The sequence below is a fragment of the Piliocolobus tephrosceles genome, chromosome 4 (assembly GCF_002776525.5).
Source record: "Piliocolobus tephrosceles isolate RC106 chromosome 4, ASM277652v3, whole genome shotgun sequence".
Lineage (NCBI taxonomy): Eukaryota > Metazoa > Chordata > Mammalia > Primates > Cercopithecidae > Piliocolobus > Piliocolobus tephrosceles.
In genome coordinates this window covers 46,895,520-46,919,779 of record NC_045437.1, presented here as the reverse complement: position 1 = coordinate 46,919,779, position 24,260 = coordinate 46,895,520, and the positions used below count along the sequence as shown (strand labels likewise).

The window sequence follows — 24,260 nt, the reverse complement described above, 5'->3', positions numbered from 1 at the left end:
TTCCTTCCTTCCTTCCTTCCTTCCTTCCTTCCTTCCTTCCTTCCTTCCTTCCTTCCGTTTTGTGTTTTTGAGACAGAATCTTGCTCTGTCATCCAGGTGGGAGTGCAGTGGTGCCATCTTGGCTCACTGCAACCTCCACCACCCAGGCTCAAGCAATTCTTGTGCCTTAGCCTCCAGAGTAGCTGGGGTTACAGGTGTGTGCCACAACACCTGGCTAATTTTGGTATTTTTAGAAGAGAGAGTTTTGCCTTGTTGGCCAGGCGGGTCTTCAAATCTTGGCCTCAAATGATCTGCCCACCTTGACCTCCCAAGTACTGGGATTACAGGCATGAGCCACTACACCCGGCCAAGATATAATTTTTATTTTGGAATATTCTGGGTGAAAGAAGTATTGCTTTAATGATGTGAAGCCAAAAAGAAAAAGTGAAGTATGCATTTAGAGAGAACTCAAACAAGTTAATTCAACAAATGGAAATAGCAGATTGCCAAGTTGTGTATTGAAAACTGAGAAATAAAACTAAATCTGCAACAGAATCACAAAGTCCGTTATATTAGCGTAGCACTTTTTTTTTATTGCCCCTGTATCTATTTGAATAGCAAGGACAATCTAAGGAGTTCAAATTCTGCATATTTAAAATGTTTTCCGGCAATATCTGAAAAAAATCTTATCTAATTTTCTTTATCTTCCTCAACCTGGCAAGGAAACCTAAAAACATTACTAGCTTATATTAATGTTTCCTATTAATTTTCAAGGTTATCACCTTCCTGTTGAGAAGATTCACATGATGAAAGTTACTTTGAAAATTTCTGTCATATAAACTACTTTGAAAAAGACATTTGTTTCATAATTTCAGTACAGAGAATTTCTGTACACACTTTACTCAAATTCCTCAAGTGGTAATATTTTACTACATTCTACTTTGTCATTCCCTGAGTGGGTGGTTATGTGTGCATGCAAATAGTTAAATTATCTCTATAAATATTCCTTAACCATTTGAGAGTAAATGAAAAATATGGTGCCCCTTTACCCCTTAATCTTTCATGGTGTATTTTCCTAAAAACATGGATAGTTTCTTACATAAACACAGTACAGTTACCAAAATCATAAAATTATCATTGATACAATACTATTAGCTATCTCCAGAGCTTATTCAATTTTAGCGAGTTGTCCCAATAATGCTGTCTGTTGCAGAAGAAAATTCCATTACATGTGTTGCATATAGTTGTGTCTCTGTAGTCTCCTTTAATCTGGGACAGTTCCTCAGTCTTTGTGTTTTATGATGCTGATATTTTAAAAGAATACAGACTGGTATTTTTGTTCTTGTGTTTTGCTAGAGTGTCTTTCAGTTTTGGTTTATCTGATATTTCCTCATAATAGGATTCAGGTTAGGCATGTTTAGCAGGAATACTATGGAAGTGGTGATGGGTGCTTCTCAGTGCATTGTATCAGGAGGCATAGGACATCAATCTTTCCCATTACTGGTGATTTTATTAATATCTTTCATCTGCCAAGTTCCTTTTTTAGTAAAATTACTGTTTTTTAAAAAATTATTAAGTATCATGTCAGAAGCCCTTGTATTTTAAGCCCTTGTAAATATCCTGTTGCTCATTAGACTTTCACCCGTTAATTAAGCATTCATTAACGGTTTTTGCTTTAATAAATTATGATGATGCTCGATGATTTAGGATTCTAGCATTTCCCCTTTTGCTTCTTTTTTCCCTTCACTGCTGTATCTCCAAATGGTGTTACTCTCTTCGTTTTTACTGTCCTCACCCCAGACATGATGCCTTTTGATGACCGCCACCTCAAATCATCAGTACTTAAAAGTACGCCTTTCTTAGAGCAAGTGCTTTGATGAGCTAGGACTCTTTTTCACGCATATGGGTTGGGCTTTCTCTTTCTGGGGAGGATTTTTAAGTAAGTCTTATGCCCTCCAGAAGTTCCGTCCTTTCTCTGCCGTTCAGATTTTCCCGACTCCCCTTACCCTCCACAGAGTCTTATAGCAGGAGCACGAGGGCTTGCCTGCTGGATTTGCTGTTGATTTTATTATTTACAGGTAATTTGAAATTTGGGCATGTTCTTTCTTCTAATGATGCTACGTATGTGCGCTTTATGTAACTTTATTTGTTCTTTTTGTTTGGTGTTGCTTTTTGTGAGACTCAGCTTTATGTGACCACTATTACCTTGGTACCCAGATTCCTATGAGCTACTTTTTGAATAAAGCTGTATAGTCTCTTGTTTTTTCCTCAAGTATTTAAAACATTTCCCTCTCATTTTGAGTCAGTGGTTCATGAAATGTTAGAGGCATAATCAGCTTCTGGTTTTGTAATAAAGGAACAACTTTATAAAATACTCAGTTGGTCTTCCTTTTTGTGAATTATAGGATAGCTGCCATGTGGACAAAAACATATACAGTAATTCTGTTTACATAAAACAAGAATAAACAAAAAATATAAATAAGGTAGAAGGTTTTTTTTTTTGTTTTTTTTTTTGGAGATGGAATCTCACTCTGTAACCCAGGCTAGAGTGCACTGGTGCAGTATCTGCTCATTGCAACCTCTGCCTCCCATTCAGGCCATTTTCCTGCTTCCATCTCTGAGTAGCTGGGATTACAGGTGCCCACCACCACACCCTGGCTAGTTTTTGTATTTTTAGTAGAGACAGGGTTTCACCATGTTGGCCAGGCTAGTCTTGAACTCCTGACCTCAAGTGATCTGCCATCCTCAGCCTCCCACCACGCTTGGCCAGAAGTTTTTTAAATTAGGAAAATTTTATTAATTCTTAGCTAGGCCAATCTTACCTGCTTTTACTCAGGAAATGTTTTTCTTTCAACTTCCAGGTTGGCGATTTGGATATCAGCTATATTAATATAGAGGGAATCACTGCAACTACCAGCCCTGAATCCAGAGGTTGCACTCTGGGGCCTCAGAGCAGCAAACACACCCTTCCTACAGAAACCAGCCCCAGTGTGTACCCACTTAGTGAAAATGATGAAGGGACAGCACATACTGAAGCCCAGCGGTCCTTCATGTCACCATCGAGTTCGTGTGCTTCCAACTTGAATCTTTCTTTTGGTTGGCATGGATTTGAAAAGCAACAAAGTCATCTAAAGAAAAGAAGGTAAGATTCTATATTGTAGAAGAAAACTGTAGAAAATCAAAGAACCTTATAGGTAAACTTCAAAAATTCTAGTTTTAAACTTTTTATTGTCTCTACCACTTTTATCTGTCCATCAAAATGTTGTCCCCTTTTAGATTCCTATATTCATTGATTTGAAAGTAAGACACTTAAGAAAACTGATTAAAATATGATAAAGGAAAACCACAATGAGATACCAGTTTATATTCACATGACTGGCAAAAATTTAAAAATCTAGCAATCCCATGTTTTGGTGAGAATGCGTAACATGGAAATTCCTGCGTAAAGATGATAGGAGAGAAAATTGTATAACTTGGGAAAAAATTTGACATTATCTTGTAAAGTCAAATATGCATTTTCCTCTTGTGTACTAGGAGACCTATATGTGAGTATTTATACCAGCAGGAAATAACCCAAAAGTGGAATAAATAAATTATATATAGTTACACAAGGGAATACTGTACAGTAATGAAAGTGAGTTAACTACAAATACATCTGCGTGCGTAATAACATAGACCTTAGAAGCATGAAGGAACAAAAAAAAGCCCCAAAATACTTGTTAGATTTCATTTTTATAAAATGCAAATTAAACTATATTATTATAGGGCCTACATATGTGCATAAGCTATAAAGAAAAACAAGAGACTGGGTGTGGTGGCTCACGCCTGTAATCCCAGCACTTTGGGAGGCCAAGGCAGGCAGAACACTTGAGCTCCGGAGCTCAAGACCAGCCTGGGCAACATGGTAAAACCCCATCTCTGCCAAAAATACAAAAATTAGCGAGGCATGGCGGCACACACATGTGGCCCTGATACTTGGCAGGTTGGGGTGGGAAGATCGCTTGAACCTGGGAGGCAGAAGTTGCAGTGAGCCAATATGGCACCACTGAACCCCCGACCTGGGTGACAGAGTGAGACCTGTCTCAAAAAGAAGAAAAAAAAAAAAAAAAAAGAAAAAGAAAAAAAGAAAAACAAAATAATGAAGGGGAAAAAATTCCTGAATTCAAAATGGTTGTTACATCTAGGGAGGGGAAATAGGGAAATGGGAATGGAATGAATCATTGCAGAGTTTCCATGGTAGATGGCCAGTATCCAAGTTTCAAGTTGGGCGGGCTCATGAATGTTTGTTTTATTTTACATAATATATATTTTATATTTTAACATAAAATTTATCTTTATTTTACTTTCAGTTACCTTGTATTTTCTTGTATATATAAAAGTCATTAAAATGACCTTTCATTGCATCTGATATGATTGCATATATTAGTGTGTGTGCACACGTGTGTGTCTGTATCTGTATATCTGTATCTATCTATCTGATTGTCTATTTTCTTTAGGGAACAGGCCAATTTCCACTAATTTCATTTTATCCTGTTGATCACACTTTCCTTAGGGAGTAGCTTATTTTTTCCCCCGTATCCTACCCATGTGATTATATGTTCATTTTCACATATAAAATGAATCAAAGTGAACGTAAAATACACACACATATGTGACTATGTATATAAATATTTCTCTATGAATGAACATACACATAGGTGAATGAGTATTCAGCAGAGAGTTAATATAGAGGGGAGAGAAAGGGAGAGGAACCAGCAATCAGTAGGTGCCCATCACTGAGATACAGCACAATATGCAATTTGAGGTTGTAAAACGTTAGCACATATTGGTACCAAGGGTTATGTGTGATGTGTAAATAATAAAGGACTTGCTTTACATTTATGCTTTGTGAATTATGGTTTTATAGATGCTGGGTAGTCACTACTGTAATTTGAAGTGAAGGCTAATTTGAATTGTCCACACGTCTACTTGGGACAAGAGACTGCCAGTCCAGACAAGACTGTACAGTTTTGCAAAAATAAATTGAGCTATGTGTGATAAATCCTTTCTAGTGGATCTTTAAGATCTGTCAAGTGGCCGAGTATGGTGGCTCACGCCTGCAATCCCAGCACTTTGGGAGGCTGAGGCAGGTAGATCACCTGAGGTCAGGAGTTCGAGACCAGCCTAGGCGGCCAACATGGCGAAACTCCCTCTCTACTGAAAATACAAAAATTAGCTGGGCGTGGTGACATGTATCTGTAATCCCATCTACTCAGGGGAGGGGCTGAGGCAGGCGAATTGCCTGAACCCGGGAGGCAGAGATTTCAGTGAGCAGAGATCACACCACTGCACTCCAGCCTGGGGGACAGAGTGAGACTCTGTCTTAAAGAAAAAAAAAAATCTGTCAAGTGTGTGAGCCCCCACATCTCAAGAGATAAATAAGTTCTTTAGAAGAAGCCCTCTAGGAATATAGCATGGAAAAGACACAAATGGTCTCTGTTTTATTAATACTTATGCAGATACTTGCAGAGTATCTAAATTATACTTTCTGATCATGGTCTTGCCTTGGAAAGTTTAAACATTTCACTGCTACAGATATAATTTTTCCTCGTAGAATATAATTTAGAAAAAATATCTGTTCTGAGTAAAGGTAAGTAGAAACCTCTGTGAAGATGTCACTGCTTGGGGGAAGGGGAGGAAGCCAGGAGAGGAAGGAGAAGCCATTCTCCAGAAAAGTCTTCTGGCTGGTTCCACGAGCTGACTTTGTCTCCTTTGCCCTCCCTCTCCTCTGAAAAATGTAGGAATGAAGGGAGAGAAGTCGCCATCCCTGGAAAGCCCTAGGGTGGCTGTGGGTCCTTCCCTTCAGTGGATGTCATGGTAGGAAGCAAGTTGATAACAAACTCAAAGTGAAATGTACTTAATTTGTTAATAAGTGGATAATAGCCCTAGAGGCTGGAAACTTCTAATGAAGGAGAAATTTGGGGGCACACAGTAAAAACTGAAGTTAATATAAGGACATGGCTGACTGGGACCTGAGTCCTAAGTTTTCTAGGGTGTAAAAGAATATTTTGGTGAAACTAAAACATGCATACTATATAGCCATATGTTATATTATTTAAATGTAATAACTGTTTTGAGAAACCACAAAGGGAAGATAAGTAATAAAACATTAATTTAAAAATACTATACAACAAAAAATTAAGCAGTAGACAAGTGTTTGTTTCATTCTAAAGCTTGTATTTTTCAAACCTTTTAAAAAAACTAATCCACAGTAAGAAATGCATGCCGCCATGAACGTCCCCTATCTCCCTTAAAATTTAAGTGAAGTCTTATAAAATGACATGTGCAATGTATTCTGATATTTTCTATTCTATAGTTTTTTAAAAAAACTCTAGTTACAACCTAATGAATTGATTTCTCACTACTGGGAATTAGAAAAATAATATCATAAAGCAAGAACCTAGAGGTTATCCTGAAGAACATTGCCTCTGCCACCAATATCTTAGGTTAATAGCTTAACAAAGAAAAGTCGTAGCCCCATTTGAATGAATAGAAACAATGTTTTATAGTATGCAAAATAAAATACTGATACTTCTAGGATGTATTCATAGTGATGATGAAATGCTGTCTGTAACTGGAAAGGCTTGTGTTAAAATCGGATATTATTGCGGGCTGCCAATCATTTGAAGAACTATTTTCCACTGGTACAGAGATCACAAGTTGAAAGACAAGTGCTGAGGTACAAGACAACGGCAAGCTTCAACCTGCCTTGAAGTCTCCTTCCGTCTCGGATTGTTGTTGTACTAGGAAACCACGTAGCAACTTGAAATACCTGTAATTATTAGATTAGTCAAAAACCACAATTACTTTTGCACCGACATAATACATTTACCGGAGCATTTAAATCACCAATATTTACCAGGAAGATATTCTTAACATGAAGTTTCAGTGTTTTATGAGAAACAGTCGAATAGACTCCATGAAATTTGTGTGTTTGATTGAGGTAAAGTGTGAAGTCCACTTCTAATGTGTTCTTCCTCTCAATGCCAAGGTCTTCACCTTGGTTGGCCCTCGATGAGTTCCCAAAGGAGAAAACCCCACTTTGGAAATCCTCGGTGGTGCCAGCCAGGGCTTCTTCTCACTGCTGCGTTTTCTGGTACCCAGTAGTGCCTGTGAAAGTGTTCAAGGGTTAGAAACTGCTCTGTGTTTGCATTAGAGGCATGGTAGAGTAAGACCAGGACTCATACCATGTGTTCAGTTGACTTACTGTGTCCATTAAATAGCCTATGTTTTTTTTTTTTTTTTTTTTTTTTTTTTTTTTTTTTTAACTAACCTAAACAGGTTAATTCAAAGTTTCATTTTCTGGTTCTCGTATTTCAAAATCAAGATGGTTTCATTTTTTTTTTAATTAAAATTATAACTCCAGAACTGTAACAACCGAAAAAAAAAAAAAACCCCACAAAACACACATTTGAAATGCTTCGTGCATTAACATGCACCCAGGAAAGCTGCTGGCCTCCAAGTTTGAATAGTTTAAAATGTAATGTTATGGAATAGACCTGGGATGTGGAAGGTCAAATTCTTTCTTTTTAATTTCATGGTTTATTAAAGTTAAATGAGGAAAAAGTTGTTGTTAAACAGAACTTCTACTTGGTTCTAAGGTACGGTTTTCAAAGGAATCTTTTTTTTTTTTTTTTGAGATGGAGTCTTGTTCTGTCGCTCAGGCTGGAGTGCAGTGGCGCGATCTCGGCTCACTGCAAGCTCTGCCTCCTGGGCTCACGCCATTCTCCTGCCTCAGTCTCCCAAGTAGCTGGGATTACAGGCACCCACCACAACAGCCAGCTAATTTTTTGTATTTTTAATAGAGACGGGTTTTCACTGTGTTAGCCAGGATGGTCTCAATCTCCTGACCTCATGATCCGCCCACCTCGGCCTCCCAAAGTGTTGGGATTGCAGGTGTGAGCCACCGCCCCCAGCCTCGGAATCATCTTTTTTTAACCTCTAAAAATGATCATTTAGTATGACATGTTTGGGACATCGCATGACTCACTTCAGAACTGTGTCTTGACATGGCCCTGGGGTGGATGGGTGGGACCTTCACACATCTCTCCTTGGTGTGCCTCTGCCCTCCTGAGCTTCCCAGCTGAGGGACAGAGGAGAGAATGACACTTCTGCAGCTTAGTCACATGCAGATCTCCCCCAGAGGCTTCCCTGCAAACAGCCCAGTGGCTCTGTTTCCACCAGCATTTAAAATATTTGATGGGTTACCATTTGGGACTTGCGATATCAATAATTATATTTACAAAACAGAAGTGGTGAGGTTAGTACTAACTCAGACCAGCTTTTGTTCCTTCAGGTATTTGAACTGTCTTTTGCCCCAGGTGTGGTGGCTCACTCCAGCAATCCCAGCACTTTGGGAGACTGAGGTGGGTGGATCCATTGAGCCCAGGAGTTTGAGACCAGCCTGGGCTACATGGCAAAAAACACAAAAATCACAAAAATTAGCCGGGCTTGGTGGCGTACACCTGTAGTCCCAGCTACTCTGAAGGCTGAGGTGGGAGGATCCTTTGAGCCTGGGAGGTGGAGGTTGTAGTGAACCAAGATTATGTCACTGCACTCCAGCCTGGGCGACAGAACACAAGTGTCTCAAAAAAACAAAAAAACAAAACAAAACAAAAAAAAAGAAAATGAAAGAAAGAAATGGCTTTTGCAAGGTAGGAATGTTCATTTGGGGTAAGATAAAATTTTATTTAAAAAGAGATTTGGAGGGAGGAGAAAAAGGCTAATTAAATACTAGTTGGAAATTAAATGAATACCTATTGCACCCCACCCTGATGAATCTGAATTCAGAGAAGTAGAAACCAATGACGCTCTGTGTCCTTCCTTGCTTCTTTACTTACTTGCTGGCTTTGTGCTTTAGTTCCAGCCTTGATGCCTTGGACGCTGACAGTGAAGGGGAAGGGCATTCTGAGCCGTCGCACGTCTGTTACACTCCAGGGTCTCAGAGCTCCTCAAGAACTGGGATTCCTAGTGGGGATGAATTGGACTCTTTTGAGACTAACACTGAACCAGATTTTAATATCTCCAGGGCTGAATCACTTCCTCTATCAAGTAATCTACAGTTGAAGGTATTCTTATTGGTATAAATTTGGTATATTGCAAGTGTGGAGAATATGTTGTCTACATTTACACATCTGTGTCTGAAAGACATATTATATTTTATTCATACATATGAACTACTTTTTGGGACCCATGTGATATCTGATTGAGTCTGTCTTTTAAATCTTTCCACTGTGTTTTAATTTTTATAATTTTTACTCAAAATGGCTGATTTACATTTTCATTAATTCACCACGAGTGCATACCATCTTTCTTTCACATACTTGGAAAATTTTATCATTTCATACAATGATTTCTCCCATCATCTCTTAAGCAAAGGGAGAAAAACTGATAGTGTTAAATGAGTTTAGTGATCAATCTTGTTTTGCTCATGTAAATTATTGCGTGGTCCTGGTGATGAGGTAAATGATATTAACAAGGTAGAAGTGATGTTTATTGAGCATTTCTGGGTGCTTGAACTAATCCGGAACATCACAAATTTTGTCAACTTTTCCACAGGAGCCAGGTTTTCTCTTGTTGGTCATTTCGCATTGGAGTTTCATTTAGGTGTGCTTGTTTTTTGTTATTTATTTACTTATTTATTTATTAAAAACTAAATACATTCCTCTGAATGTAAGAAAGCCCTTTGTGTTTGACATATTATTTTTTCCTATTTGATTTGTTATTTTCTACTTGTTTTCTTCTTGAGTTTACTTATTACTGTAAAACAATGTGTGCTATGGCAAAACTTCTCTTTCTAAAATATGGTTGTTATGATAATACCTTATTTTTGTAGCATGCCCTACAAAATACAAAATATATTTTATGTATGTATACAATATATAATTGCCACATAACTCACCTATTACATAAGTAGTGCTTTTATTTAATTTTATTTTTTGAGTAGATGAGATTCTGGAAAGGTTGTCCAGCTTTGTATCACCAGCTTGGTGATAGAATCAGAACTCAATTCTGGGTTTTAAGCACAGATCCTGCATCCTCTACCCTCTACTCTAAGACCTGCAGAGCTGCCATCATCTTTTGCATCTGAAGGTCATGTGATATTTCTGGATAATGAGAAATTTGTATGGTTGTTATGTAGATAATTCTTAGTTTTGCATGTTGAATGGAATTGTGAAAAGTTCATCATTATTTGGATGAAAAATAATCCAGGCCTTTGCAACAGTTTCATGTTGCTCATTTTTAGGAAGAATCTGTCCCATATATATATCTGCCTTGCCTCTGTAATTACCCAGTATAACTTTTTGCCAAAGTTTTGGACAATTTTCAAAGTTCCATTGTCATGACAAATGGTTACCACATATACATGACTTTGAGGAGGGCTCTTAGTGGCCAGCTCACTGTTTAGGGTAATAGGACAACTTGGGTTGACCTTCTTGACATCCAGGCCCAGTAGGTGCTCCCCAATAAGATAGCAGCCACAGCCCAAGGCCCTTTGAAGCAAGGTCAGGCTTCTATTTTTCAACTTTCCTCCAGGCTCCTTAACTGAACTAATGAACTTAGGGTAAACATGTGTTTTTCCTTAGAGGGAACAAAAGAGACCAGTGCTCGTGAAGGTCAGTTTCTGATGGTTTGATTTTAGTAAAGAGTTTTGCATTATTTTCTTTTAGCTTTAACCTTAAGCGATATCTTAAAAATGCATGGGCAGGATCAATCCTAAGGCCTTTATGGGATAGAAGTTGGGTGCTATAAATGGCTTCAATGGAGTTCTATTGCATATTCACTTAAATTTTCTGGAACATATAAGAAAACTATGTCTTAATGATCTTGCCATCTTGCATTTTCATGTATGTTGCCAATATAATGATAGGAATAATAAATAATTGGGACAACAGGAACAAAGCTGGCAGGTCATTTAAAAGTAGTAATATTAAGGATGTATAAATTAGTGATATTCAAACATCCATCTCAGAAAGTGCTACATGGAAGGTCCATCAAAAATTGAGTACAGATTGGAAGGATTTGTATACTAACTGGATATATTTTTCCCTAAATGTTGCAGCTAACATTATAAATTTAAATCACGGTTTGGAAGTCTAAAAAACTCTTATAATTGCAAGTGGCTATTCCACTATCCTCTAGTAATCCTTAAATGTAGAAATCTCAGTTAATATAGAATTTTGTTGGAGGGCTACAGTAAAATAACAAAATAACTGACACCTCAGGTCAAAATAATAAGTCAAACTCATTGTTGAATATACAAAGAGAAAGTCATTTGTCTTAAGTTTTCATTTTTAGTCAAGTTGGCTAGGATATCATAGTTGCATTCTGTAGTATATACAGGAACTATTCCCCAAACTAAAGGTTGCTAAAGTATTAAAATGACAATAACATTTTAAAAATTGTGAGAGGAAAACAGAAACACATAATGAGATCATATCAGAAATGTTCAGGTTGAATCTCTTTTCAAAGGTGCTAATTTAGTAACATTTGAGGTGGTGAACATATATTTTCAGATCTCATGTATAAATTTTTAAAAACTTTATTATAATCTCTTTTAGGAATCATTGCTTTCTGGAGTTCGCTCACGTTCTTACTCTTGCTCATCACCCAAAATTTCTTTAGGAAAAACTCGTTTGGTGCGTGAATTAACAGTGTGCAATTCAAGTGAAGGTAAGCATCGTTTGACATTTGGCTTTGAAAATACTCTATTCCAGAACAGATTTTTCAGTTAGTATAAGTACATAAAATATTCAAGAACAGCAGACAAGAATTTTTAGTTCTGTTTTCGTAACTGGTTTTTCTAAGCCTGACAAAATTCTTTTCTCATTGGATAACAGCCAAATTTGATTTTGATCAGATTTGATTTTGTTGAAATTACAAATGCATACACACCTCTCTGCTGCTTTATTCTTTGAATAAAATGTTTTCCTCAAGGATAGTGTAAATTAGAATTGATTCCAGTTATATTATTATGATGGCTTTAGAGGATTTTATTTGAGTAAATTATAAAAATTACTTTTGTCTCATATATACGTTGCTAACATAATCCAACTCCTCCGAGCGAGAGTGTTGCAGAATGGATTTTCTTCTTTCTTTTTTAGAAAGGGACTTTGGAGAGCTAAAATAACATATTTGTAACATGAGTAAATATATCTCAACATTTTTTTGTTGGCAATGTAAGCAATTAGAAATATAACTTTTAGGCAATAAACTTTTAGTTGAAATATAGGATACATGCAAAAAGGAGTGCAAATCATAAACATGCATCTTGAATTTTCAAGTGAATTCAGATCTATAAATGGAAAAATTATGTACAACTTAGAGCTCCCCTTGTATCCTCTCTAAGTCACTCCTCCCATTTTCACCTGCCCCCATTTTGAAGTGTAATTATTTCATACTTTCTATAATTAATATGTAATAATTATATTAAAAAGCATATTTGAAAGTATTCATGCCAATGCATAATACATAGCATTATAATGAAATTTTTGTCAGTGTCTTAGAGAATATCTTTATTGTCTATTATCCTTAAAGGAACTTAAAAGATTCAGAAAGCAAGAGATGAATTTAAGTACTCTTAAGTACTACTCAAATATTTTCTCAAGATAAAATATTTAAGATAGGATTTATTTTATTCCCTCTCTTTTTTCTTATTCTTGCTTATTAAATTGTTATTTTGCATTTTTATGCCATGCAGAACAATACTAAAGACATAATCTTGGTGCTTGAAATACTGTCCTAGAATAATGACATATATGCTAGATGTTCAATAAATATTTGTTGAGTGAATATGAGAAAAAAGATAGATAAAATACAAAAGAAATGCTACCATGATTTTTGTTTTCCTTTTTCTGGGATGTAATGGTAGAAGAGAAGAGATCGAGACTGATAATACATATCAGTTTTTATTTTTGGAATGGGAGAAGAGGAAAAGTTACAAGAGAAAGAGAGGATACAACTCCCTTGAGAGGACAGGATAAAGATGGATTGAATTTGTTCTGGATTTTTGTTTTTGGTTTATGGATTCTTTCTAGGTCTCTGGGTCTCCCCAGCCTTAGTGTAGGTTGGTATATTTTTAATAGCAGCTTGACACCTTTTCACTGATAGTCCCAGCTGGTGAATTAACTTCACATTGTTATTATTTGGAAAACATGTTTAAGTTTTCTGTCCTTTAAATTATGGCTTTGCCTTTAGATCTGTGGTCCTTGATCTATGAAGTCAGATATCTCTAGAGTTTGAAATTATTGACCACACAATTAAGAGGAAACTGATTGTTCACAAGGGAAAATAGCCCTAAGTTACTTATTCTTTAATGATCAAGAAGGATATCTTTACCTTACATGCAAGCCTGAAACCTTTGCATTTGAGTTACAAAGAATAAAAAGCTGATATCAACTGCTTTGGTTTTCAGTAAACAAAACCTTATCTTTAGACAACATATTTAAAGACAAGGCTACTTGAATGAAGTTTGATACTATCCAGAAGGTAACAGAACCAGGCAATTTAGGTTGAGGCTACTCACTAAATATATGAAGATTCCAATGGATAGACTTATATGACTGCAGACATTTGGATTGATACCATTTAGGTCAGTCAATACCATAGGACTATGAAAAGTAAATTGACGTTTGTGTTGCTATAAATCCTTTCTTGATGAGTTTGAATAGTCCTAAAAATTTCAGGTCTATTTGAACAGAGTCCAAGTCTCCTTATGTCCCAGCGGGAAGCTCCCATACAAGAGCTGTAATGCAGATATACAAATCTAGGATGTTTTCTGTCCTTTTTATTATTATTTGTGATGTTCTATCTTCCTTGTCACTTCCAAAGAGTTACTTACTGTAATTTCTCGTGTGTCTTTTTTTTTTTTTTTGAGCCAAGAGTACGATGATGGCAACTTTATTTTTGATGTTTGTAAAACAGAATCTAGTTTTATAATTCCCTTTGGTCTATTGTAGATTTAGGTAGATAGGAACATCGCCAATATTAAAATGATAACTACAGTCTCACCAAGGGGGACAAAGGTGTTCTGCATTTAAGAATTTGAGGAATGACATAAACGTACTTTTGAAAACGTTGTGAGCTGATGGATGGAATTTGATTGGATTTTGAACACTTGGTGACTTATTCTCTTGGTACCTCAGCCTATTTACCATAAGAATAGTGATTTCTGCTTATGACTTAATTTGAGGAACACTTGATAATGGCTCATAAAATAAAGCCTTCAAATTCTTCAAAGTAGATTTCCTATTACATACAAGATAGTTTTAGGTGCAACATTTGATATTACCCATTTCAGGGGATATGTATTTGTTTTCCTCCTTATGTGTCATTTCCCTTTGCAACCTAGTTTTACCTCTTCACTGTTGTGGATTGCGAGAGTGAAGGCTTTGTCCCTGCTCTGTAGATGTTGTGCTCCACAGTGGCCGCCCCCTCCTTCAGGCTCTCTCACTGTCTAAATCAGTGTCTCTCCTCCACCCCTGTAGTAAGTACTTCAACTCTGGAAACAAGATGGCTCCAAGCTGCTTGCATGAGCCTCCCCTTCTGCCTCCCTCTACAAGTCCAATGGAAAAAGCGGTCCTCCCTTTCCCATGAGCCACAGAGGACATCTCTGAACTTGTTGCTGCTAGGATTTTGTAAGGACATTGCAGCTATATGAAAATTAACTCTTCTTATGCTATCCTTCAAGACTTCATTTGAGCTTTGTTTAAAAGCGGTTATTTATTGGTTCCGTATGTTAGGGATTAGTGTTATGAAGAATACAGATGACTCTAGTGAAAAGTATCCAAAAAGATAGAACTAATTTTCTGCACTTCTGAAAATGTTTGCTGTCCCTTGCTGATGCTAACTTAGTTCATAAAGTCATTAAATGTTGGCATATTTCTCCCTACCCTCTTTAAATTACATGAAGTGATAAAAAAAAATCCAGAGCAATGCCTTACTTATATAAGATTACTCATTTTCTCATTATTTTCTAGCTGGTATTGTGTATAATGATACAATATGGTTGAGTATGCATTTCAGACTAACATATGACTGCCAGTTTGTCTGCCTTAGTTTTCATTTTATTGTTGTGTCTTGTAGAGCAAAGAGCTTACAGCTTGCCGGAGCCACCAAGAGAAAAAAGGTACTTTAACTGTTCCAGTTTTCCTGAAGAACTGAATGATCCTCCTTTGGAAATGTCCACACATCATTTTTACTATCTGTTCACTAGTTCTTGAGAGGTTTCCATGTAACAAGCCTGCCTAAGACCCTTTGCTCTCTCTGGGGTCTGTATCAGGATAGATCTGCCAGCCCTCTCCATTCAGTCCTTGGCTGTGCAGGCCTCAGGACTGGGGACAGCATGTTCTGTTTGGGTATCTTCAAAGCCAAACACCTTCAAGGGGAGCAGTGTGAGGACCACCTGTTTTAGAAAAGCAACATGTCTTCTCTAGCTCTGTTCCACCATGACTAGGGGACTTACTTTAGTAATAGAACCCTGGGTGGTCAATTATAGAAAGTGCCTAAATCTCCCTACTGTCTCTCTATGGATTTTTGCCTAGTAGCCCTTCAGCTGGAAACAAAGAATAAGCAATGCAGAAGACTTGTAAGCATGATCAGTTTCCTGGTTGAGAGGCAGATTTAACCTAAGCTTCTCTTTGTCCTAGAAGGTAAAACTGTTGTTGTAGTATAGCTTGGGAAACAGACTAGTGTGCAAGCATGATGGTTGGTTTTTGTTGGTGTTGAATAACTAACTGCCCACGAGTCACACTGTGAAATAGCTCCAGGGTTATATGCAAAACAAGTGCCAGAATGGCACACGTTTGACTTTAAGAGACCATCTGAAAAGAGTGAAATGGTTTAATTTTGTTTGAGATTAGTGCTAAAACTTTGAAACGTTTTAGTATATGGATCAAGATGGGGTGTTTTGTTTTAAATCTTGGAATCAAAGTATTAATAAGAAAATGCCTCCTTTGGTTCATTTCTATTTTTTTTGAAACCAGAATAAAAACTTTCAAATCATACAAACAGAGGAAGGTTAAGAATGCCCTTGAAAGATAGGATGATGATGACGATGACTTCATGACAATGGCAGTGAGGATGATGATAGCAAAAGCAGTAATTACTGACAGTTATTGAACATTTGTATGTGCCTTGTACTGTTTTAAGCAGCTTACATTTATTACCTCATTTAAGCAATTTACTTCCTCATTCTGGAATTTGATCTTCATCTTGGTCATCATTTTGATTAGCAGTCTTCTCCCTGTTATCTTTTTAACAACTGGAGAAGTGATGGATTGTTATCAAGATATTTTTAAATTAAAAATATAAAAAATATTTATTTTTCATTAAGAGAGAGATTTAAGACCAAAGGAGCCAATGTTATACTTGGCTAAATAGTAGCCTATAAAATATTTTAACTTCGATGGCATGCGTATGAAGTTTCTTTTTATCTGATTATTTGTTCTTTGTCACTCCTGTTTTTGTTTTCTATTTCTTTCTATTCTTTAATCTTTCTTGGTCCACATCCTGAAAGCATCTTACTCTCTCAGTCATATTCCTTGGTGTATCTAGTAAAGTAGATCTTTCATCTCACCCACTCTATTCCTGCTATCTTATCTTGTTGGATATGCCAATAAGATCCCAAGCCACACCTAATGCTTTGCTTTGGTCATGTTGTAGGTATTTACCTAAGATGGTGCCTTCTTTGATATTCTTTTATTTGTATGAATCACTTAGTTTCTAGAAAAGGAGACATCCATGTAAAAAATGAGCTCACTCTATACCTTGCAGGCTCATTTCAGCACTCTATCTATTCTAATTTCTTAAGGATTATATGGCATGACTTGATTATTTTACTACCACCGTCTGTCTTAAATCTATTACATATGTTTCCTCCTCCTCCTCTTTCTTCAAATCTGAGGATCTGAGTGTTAACAAAAGTTCCACTGTGTCAGTTTTCAATCTGCATAGCAGGAACTTCTTTCATCCCTTTAGGCCGGGTGCGGTGGCTCATGCCTGTAATCCCAGCACTTTGGGAGGCCTAGGTGAGCGGATGATCTAAGGTCAGGAGTTTGAGACCAGCCTGGTCAACATGAGGAAACCCTGTCTCTACTAAAAAATACAAAAATTAGCCAGATGTGGTGGTGGGCGCTTGTAATCCCAGCTACTCAGGAGGCTGAGGCAAGAGAATAGCTTGAACCCAGAGGGCGGAGGTTGCAATGAGCCAAGATCGCGCTGTGGCACCCTAGCCTGGGTGACACAGCCATCTCAAAAAAAAAAAAAAAAAACAAAAACAGAAACCCCAAAAACAACAACAAGAAAAAAACACTTTAGATGCCAATTCTTTAAATAGATCAAGGGTTAAAATATTAAGAATCTGTATTCTTAATATATTTTAAATGTCTATTTACCTATGGAAAAGGCAATACCATTAGAGGCTCTGAAGAAGGGTTTGTAAAACTTTATTGTGAGTGATACTATCGGTCAACAAACTAATAATAGACATTAGACATTCTTGTTCTGGGATGTTAAAAAAAACTTAATCTTTCCAGATTCTTACAAATGTAAAAGCTATTTAAATTCTATTATGAAATTATTTGAGGGTTTTCTCTTCTCGGTTATTTTCTAAAGTGCCTGATTTTAACATAGGTAAATATCACATAGTTAAATTAGATCTGAAATGAAGCAACCAACCTTCTACATTTGCCCAGAGGTTATACTGTATTACCCATCTTCATAATCTGATACTGGATTATGACTATGATATTCACATTTCTGCCAAGTTAGGTGATGGTTTAAGTTTTTATATTTAATGTTTCAGCATTTTTATGTTTACATTGTTATCTCTCAGGTCTTATCAACCTCAGCTTAAAAAGTTGAAGTGTTGGCCGGGCGCGGTGGCTCAAGCCTGTAATCCCAGCACTTTGGGAGGCCGAGACGGGCGGATCACGAGGTCAGGAGATCGAGACCATCCTGGCTAACACGGTGAAACCCTGTCTCTACTAAAAAATACAAAAAACTAGCCGGGCGAGGTGGCGGGCGCCTGTAGTCCCAGCTACTTGGGAGGCTGAGGCAGGAGAATGGTGTAAACCCGGGAGGCGGAGCTTGCAGTGAGCTGAGATCTGGCCACTGCACTCCAGCCTGGGCGACAGAGCGAGACTCCGTCTCAAAAAAAAAAAAAAAAAAAAAAAAAAGTTGAAGTGTTAGCCGGAGTCGGTGGCTCATGTTTGTAATCCCAGCATTTTGGGAGGCCAGGGAAGGCAGATCACCTGAGGTCAGGAGTTCCAGACCAGCCTGGCCAACATGGCGAAACCCCATCTCTATTAAAAATACAAAAATCGGCCGGGCGTGGTGGTGGGTGCCTGTAATTCCAGCTACTCAGGAGGCTGAGGCAGGTGAATCGCTTGAACCTGGGAGCCTGAGGTTGCAGTGAGCCAAGATCATGCCATTGCACTCCAGCCTAGGCAACAAGAGCAAAACTCCATCTCAAAAAAAAAAAAGTTAAAGTCTCATGTTGTAGAAGTATAAAGGATATGGTAAATTGTGCATTTATAAGTTTTTAACCAATGTGGAAACTGTCGTTTTTGATATAGTCTTCTGTAGCAGGGGAGTTGAGAGTAGAGTTGGGTAACCAAGAATTAATTTTCTTTTATTTGCAATAGTTCAGTTGTGTTCTTGCTGGGAAATAGAAAAGGGGTTTCTTGACCTCAAAATCCGCAATGACCTAATCATTTTTTAATTCTGACATTAGGTCTCCTCATCACTCTTCTCTTCTCTTAGACATTGGATAGCATTTTGTGGGGTCACAAAAGGCCTTCCAAGAGAGGACTCTCTTCAAACTCTCAAATGTATTTTTCCCGCAGTTCTGAAAGTGAGCCTATTGAATATTATGGCACAAATTTTGCAAATTAGGATGTGTAAGACACCAGAGGTTATGGAAAATTTTGGATTCTATTAACCAGTCAGATATCCTAGGTAAAAATGACTAGAGGTAGCATGGAAGTAGAAAGGAAATTAAGAGGGTCTGAGATTCTTTCACTACTCTTTTGGCATAGAGTATATTTAATTCTATTCACTTCCTTTTTCTTCTGCCTTTTAAAATGTTTTCTCTAAGCAGCAAATCCAATTTCATTTACTGTGTAGACTTTGAGTAACAGGACATAACACTGTTCTGACTGTACCTTTAGATCTATGTGGTCAAGAGGCAGCTCTTAAGCCATGTATTTTTTTTTTTTTTCTAAATGCATTAATAGGTTTGAACTCTAAAACCTAATGTAGAGCTTAAATAACTTAAAGTTGTATTATAATATGTACCATATTAAAGTGTGGAAGGGGTCTTGGAAATAATTTGGTCTAAGCCTGTCATTAATTAGATAAGAAAAATCAAAGTCCTAGAAAGTTGTCATTGAAAGCAATATTTTCACAAAATATAATAATATATATTTTGGTGTATATCAGTAATTTGATTGCTTTTAAATACTTCCCAGAGATAAATATGTTAGTTATCAGTACGGAAAAGTGAGAATTTTAGGGGATAGGAGAGACTTTAGTCAGGAAATAGAATAAGTGAACAGACATGTGATTAGAGCAACAATCTCACAATGTCAACAATTACAGAACGTAGGTGGTGGAAGTAATCACTATGGAAATCATCTACAGAAGTGTTACCTGGTTTGACATGATATTTAGGTTGATTTTTAATTTATTCTTTCCTCAGTAATAATAGAAATATAAGATTATCAGAGGAAGCTCTAGGGAGAATTGTAACTGTCATAGTCTGGATATGTTTTTTTCTAGAGAATAATTGTATTGTGGATTAGAAGAAAATAAGTGGTGTTCAGGGCATTCATGGGTGGGTTCAGTTACCTCTATCTTGCTTCTTATTTTATGGAGTATCCACAGCCTCTCTCCTCCACAACCTGGAGAGTCTCAGATTGTGCTGAGTGGGAGAGGCTGCACAGAGTGGCAGGCAGTCTGTTTCTTAGGCTGTATCAACAAAGGAAACATGTGTCTACTGAGTATTATCTCTGTGTTCCAAAAATAAATAAAATCCGGTTGCATATTGTTGGTTATTTGCCTTGTCTGTGCTCTAGGGAATTCTTACTAGCATAGTAAACAGGAAGATGAGTGTTTTCAGGGTAAAATTATAAGTCTAAGGTTTATTTCCTCAATATTATATTATGAAAATTTTCAAGTACACAGAAAAGTTGAGAGAATTATATACTGTATACCCACTTCCACCACCTATGTTCTGTAATTATTGACATTGTGAGATTGTTGCTCTAATCACATGTCTGTTCACTTATGCTATAAGTGTATTTTTAATAAATTTTCTCTTTAGAACAACCACTAAAACCGAAAAAAAATATATACACATACATATATGTGTACACACACACACACACGTATATGCTGTTCTTCCTCTTTAAGTCCTACAAGCCATGATAACAGATTCTATTTTTGTAGAATTCAGGAAGAAGAATGGGATAAATACATCATACCTGCCAAATCAGAGTCTGAAAAATATAAAGTGAGTCGAACTTTCAGTTTCCTCATGAATAGGATGACTAGCCCTCGGAATAAATCAAAGGTAATTAAACTTATTCACATACTGTCTATAAAATATAGATGTTTTAGTTTCTCAGCAGTTAGTATAATTTCTACTTTCTCTTTAAAATCACTTACTTTAGATTTTATTTACACATATTTCTTATGAAATATTGCTAAAGCCCAGAATGTCACATTTAGGTGTTACGGTGTCCCTCTGTGTGCAGCCTTTATATTCTGATGGAAAATGTAGAGACCTTGCTCAGATGATTTCTGTAAGAAGATTGGCTCACAGCGTTTTCCTTTTCTCATTTTTCCCCACTTTCCTGCTGCTGCTGCTGCTGCTGCTGCTGCTGCATCTGAAGACAAAAAGCAAGGATGCCAAAGATAAAGAGAAGCTAAATCGACATCAGTTTGCCCCGGGAACCTTCTCTGGGGTTCTGCAGTGCTTGGTTTGTGATAAAACACTCCTGGGGAAAGAGTCACTGCAGTGTTCCAGTAAGTTCTCAGGTCTATGTGTGCTGTCTTTAAGAGGCTCATTGCTCAATACATTTACATAAACCTTTTTAGTGTGACACATATGACTGAACCGTTTACCAAGCAATGACTGATACTGGTTAGAGTCAGTATGTTTTGTCCATAACTGATAACCTGTCTTAACCCTAGATTTATATGCCTCACTGCTTTATGTCTCCACCTGGATGTCTAAAGAGCGTCTCAGATGTTACAATCTCCTCCTTCTGTGCTCACCTGAAAGCTAATGCTCTCAACTTTTAATGGCAACTTGATCATTCCAACCACGTGTTCATGCCAAAGCTTTTGGAGTACAGCTTTATACCTCCCATGTTCTCACATCCTACATCCAATCCATTAACAATCCTCTTGGCTCTATTTTCAGAAAACATATAAAACCCAGGCACTTGTCACCACTACCACTAATATTCTTGCTCTAAAGCTACCATTTCTACAGCACTCCCACTGGCTTCCTTGTGCTTTTACCCCTAAAGTCTGTTCTCAAAGCATTAGCCAGAGTGAGCTTGCTAAGGCATATATCACTGCATTCAAAAAATCTCCCAATGGCTTCCTATACCCCAAGTATAGACTGAAGTCCTTAAGTCCTTGCAATGACAACAAGTTCCCATGCGATCTGTCCTCTCCCTCCCTTACTCCCTCTGCTCTAGTCACACTGGCATCTTTGCTGTTTTTCGAACATGGCAGTCATGCTCCTGCCTTAGGGCCTTCTCTGGCTGTTCCTTCTGACTGCAACCCTCTTTCCTCAGATACCCACATGGATCACTCAGACGACAGCTTCTCAGGCAACCTTTCCTGGTCACCCAGTGCCTCGCTCATCCTTCCCTCCTCCTGGCATTTTCCCCATTAGAATATTTACCACTATCTAACTTACCATACAGTTTGCATATGGGGGCTAGATTTTTGTCTGTTGAATTTGTTCTCTACTATATGCAGAGTGGCTAGAACATACTAGGGGCTTAGTAAATACTTGATGAATGAAAGAATAATTCAGAGAAAAAGTAGTGAGGTACAGGCAGGCGGAATAGATTTCAGGGTATTTGTTCATTGCCAGAATTGTGGGAATATTTGGGAGGTGGGGTGGGAGCACAAAGGGAAGAGAGGAGCAGGGGAAGTTTACATCTGAAAATGATTGAACTAAAAATTTATCTACAGCTGGACATCTGATGAAAATACAATCCGCATATGGTATTAGAGGCAGATCGAATTTTCTTCTCACAGTTGACCTTGTCTTTGATTATGGTGTCTTTATTGCATGTTTGAATTTTGCTTTCCTTGAAAACTTGATTTCTTTCTTTTCCTGGATCTGAAGTAGCATCAGGCTGCTCAGATGTGGTTTAATTTCCTACGTTTTTAGAGATTTGCTCCAAGTATCATTTATAGGTTTTTTCTGGCCTGCCCACACTTCAGCGGTCAGTTCATTCATGTGATGAGCATGTGTTTCCTAGGTTGAGGTTGTTGTTCCACCCTTGTGGGTGGACTTGTGGACTTGAGCCCTTTGATGTATCCCTGGCCATACCCAAGACCTTTCCCTCCCCTGTTTTAAGACAGACTCCTCAAGTTGGATAATCTCCACCCACTGGTTTTAAGCCTGTCTCTGCCATTTCTTCATTAACCATCTACATTTGACCTCTGTGCATATTGCTTAACAGAAGTTCTGCTTTTGATGGAAAGTGAGAGTCACTTTCTAGTCAAGTCTGAGTCTTTCCTGATTGTTCAGACTCACTGGTCTCTTGTTTCCAGGGCAACATCTCTCCTTTCAGGGATGTTTCCTTCTTTTCCGTGGCACACTACTCTTCTCTTTTACCACCTGGGTTGTCTCCTTTTCCCTAATACTGGGTATACTCAGAACTTAGTTCTTGGGCACTTTTTCGTTTTTCCTTGATTGTTTCTAAGTATAGTCATCCAGTCTTATATTCTAAAATATCATATTTAGACCTGTTACTCCTATGTTAATATCTTCTTTCCTCACTTTGTATTTCCATATTCAGTTGCCCAGAGGCTGAGTACCTGTGTAATTTATGGCTACTTTTGAGAATTATGGTAAAAACTACAGGTATAAACAAAGACTATGGCAGGCACAGGGGCTCGTAGAGAGACCATGTGTGGGAATCATCACTCAGAGATTTCATCATCTCCGAAACCCACCGTGTCTAAAACCGACCTCAAAGTCCATGCCCAACAGGCCATCCTTGGGCTCGTGTTCCTGGCATCACAAGCTTCAATCCTGGCTGCTTTGATTCCACTGCCCTCTTGTCCCTCCTGTCAATGTCGCTCAGTCACTCTTTTCTTTCCCTTCTCACTGTTGCCATTCTGGGAGATTCTCATCACCGTCTTCTAGAATGCTGGGAAGGAGCTGTGCTAGTTTCTTCCTTTCCAGATATGTTCATCTACAATTTATGATCCATACTTTTCCCACAGTAATCTTTGTAAAACACCACTTTCATCAGCCCACATAAACTTAAGGACCTCTCTTGTCTAGTGGGCTAAGTCCAAGCTCTTCCCATGGGCATTTGGTTCCCTCGTCTGTGATCTGCTCATCAGACCCCTAGGCCCCCTTCAGCCTCAGTTTACAGTCAGGCCCTGTCAGTTCCGTTGCCCTTTCCTCCCACTGCAGGTGATTTCCTGCCTTTGCCATTTTGCCTGTGATCATCTCCTTCCTCTCAGTTTCTCCCACTCCTCTGCATAGATCCTGGTATTTTACTTCCTCATTGGAGGTCTTCCCTGACCACTGTGGCCCAAACTCCTGCCTATCACTTTCATATCCATTTAAAATTGGATTATGCACAGTCTCTTTGGGTTTTAACTATTAAAAGAAACAAAGTTATTTTAGGGCCCTAATCACATGGTGACTCCCGTGTAGCCCCTACAGCAGCTCTCACAAAGCTGGTCCTGAGTCACTTATGCAGAGCTGGCGACCAGTAAAGCCTAGGGAGCCAGGGCTCACTGAAAGGGAAACTTTTGTAGTAAAGAATATGTTGGTTCATTGAGTTGAGTGAATGTGATAGAAATTGCTGAAAGTACCTAGGACACATTTAGCTTTAAAAACAGTCATTTCTTAATAAAGGAATAGTATTCATAGAGGTTACAAGGTTTAAGCAGAAACTTTTTAATATTACCACTTAGAGAAAAAGACTATTAATATTTTAAGGGAGTTCCTTATAACCATAAAAAATTATGGG

The 24,260-nt window shown here is 37.7% G+C and overlaps 1 protein-coding gene across 2 annotated transcripts in view; it reads left to right on the top strand.

Annotated features, from left to right (window-relative positions):
- The window catches only part of ARHGEF28 (Rho guanine nucleotide exchange factor 28), a 332,396-nt gene that overhangs the window by 229,843 nt on the left and 78,293 nt on the right, over positions 1-24,260 (top strand). For both annotated transcript variants that reach the window (XM_023207973.1, XM_023207974.2), the window contains 6 exons: positions 2,841-3,121; positions 8,879-9,086; positions 11,580-11,691; positions 15,103-15,145; positions 20,467-20,590; positions 20,913-21,045. In XM_023207973.1, the coding sequence (XP_023063741.1) occupies positions 2,841-3,121; positions 8,879-9,086; positions 11,580-11,691; positions 15,103-15,145; positions 20,467-20,590; positions 20,913-21,045 (901 nt within the window). The remainder of the gene's footprint in view (positions 1-2,840; positions 3,122-8,878; positions 9,087-11,579; positions 11,692-15,102; positions 15,146-20,466; positions 20,591-20,912; positions 21,046-24,260) is intronic.